Source organism: Charadrius vociferus, unplaced genomic scaffold, assembly GCF_000708025.1.
Source record: "Charadrius vociferus isolate BGI_N301 unplaced genomic scaffold, ASM70802v2 scaffold358, whole genome shotgun sequence".
Taxonomy (NCBI): Eukaryota; Metazoa; Chordata; class Aves; order Charadriiformes; family Charadriidae; genus Charadrius; species Charadrius vociferus.
In genome coordinates, this window is record NW_009649576.1 from 407,483 (window position 1) to 408,897 (window position 1,415).

General features: G+C 66.6%; 1 protein-coding gene across 1 annotated transcript in view; it reads left to right on the forward strand.

Moving 5' to 3' along the window:
• Nucleotides 1-411: 411 nt before the first annotated feature.
• The window catches only part of HAS3 (hyaluronan synthase 3), a 2,374-nt gene continuing 1,370 nt past the window's right edge, over nt 412-1,415 (forward strand). The window contains 1 exon segment of the mRNA XM_009890335.1: nt 412-1,044. Within this exon segment, the coding sequence (XP_009888637.1) occupies nt 424-1,044 (621 nt within the window). The 5' untranslated portion in view covers nt 412-423.

Consider the following 1,415-nt stretch of genomic DNA (forward strand, 5'->3'; position numbering starts at 1 on the left):
GGTCCGGGAGCTGCCGGTCCCGCTGCAGGCGGTCGGGGTGGCCGGGGGTTCTGTGTGGCCTTGCCCAAGAAGGGTCTTTGCGCTGTGAACACCCTGGGGCCGGGTCCCCAACGTCCCCGTGCCCTTTCCCTGTCCCCAGCCTGGCCCCGCGGAGCGGCCACGTCCCCGCTCAGCTGGACGGGGCTGGACTGTGGGTGCAGGCACTGCATAGCGGGATGCTCGGGACCCCGACACCTCTCCCGGCTCCGTGGAGGCACTGGGAAGGTCTCACCCACCCAAACCAGCAACCGGTTAGGGACAGGGTGGCCGTGGGGCAGCAGACAAGTGGGGTCACTCTGCTTTTGCCTTCTGGGGAGCCAGGCAGCGAGTCCTGCTGCAGGCTGTCCCCTTGGTCCTGCCCTGACGCTGCCCAGTCCTCCCTAGATGCCAGTGAGCCTCTCCACGGCCCTGCGTGTCGTCGGGACCAGCCTCTTCGCCTTGGCGGTGCTGGGGGGCATCCTCGCTGCCTACGTCACTGGGTACCAGTTCATCCACACGGAGAAGCACTACCTCTCCTTTGGGCTCTACGGGGCCATCCTGGGGCTGCACCTCTTCATCCAGAGCCTCTTCGCCTTCCTGGAGCACCGGCGCATGCGGGGCGAGGGGCGGCCAGTGCGGCTGGGGCGCTCGGTGGCCCTCTGCATCGCCGCCTACCAGGAGGACCCCGACTACCTGAAGAAGTGCCTACGCTCTGTCAAGCGCATCGCCTTCCCTGACCTCAAAGTGGTGATGGTGGTGGACGGTAACAGCCCTGATGACACCTACATGCTGGACATCTTCCACGACGTGATGGGCTCTGAGCACTCGGGCAGCTACATCTGGAGGAGCAACTTCCATGCGTGGGGCGAGGGGGAGACAGAGGCCGGGCTGCGGGAAGGTCTGGCCCATGTCCAGGCATTGGTGCGGGGCACCACCTACTCCTGCATCCTCCAGAAGTGGGGCGGGAAGCGGGAGGTGATGTACACGGCCTTCCGGGCCCTTGGAGACTCCGTGGATTACATCCAGGTGGATGCATGGGCTGCGGTGGGGTGGGTGGGATGGGTATGCGGGCAGTAAGTGCCCTGCATGCACGGCTGGGCGGAGGGGCTGCGGGAGGAGCAGCCCCGTGATCCCACGGCAGCACCCAGCTGCTGGCCGCTGGATCTGGCCCCATGCACCAGGTGCAAGCCACCAGCACCAGCGTTGGGGGTGAAGTGCCACCAGGGTGGCCGTGACAGCACTGCTGCCCACCAGGGTTTCACATCACCTCACATCACCTCCTCGGTGCATCCACTGCCCCAGGCTGGTGTCACCCCTTGGGACAGTGTGGCACAGTGTGGGGTGCCAGGCTCCCACGTGTGGGTGAGGGGTGGTGGCCAGGGCAGATGCCACCATGG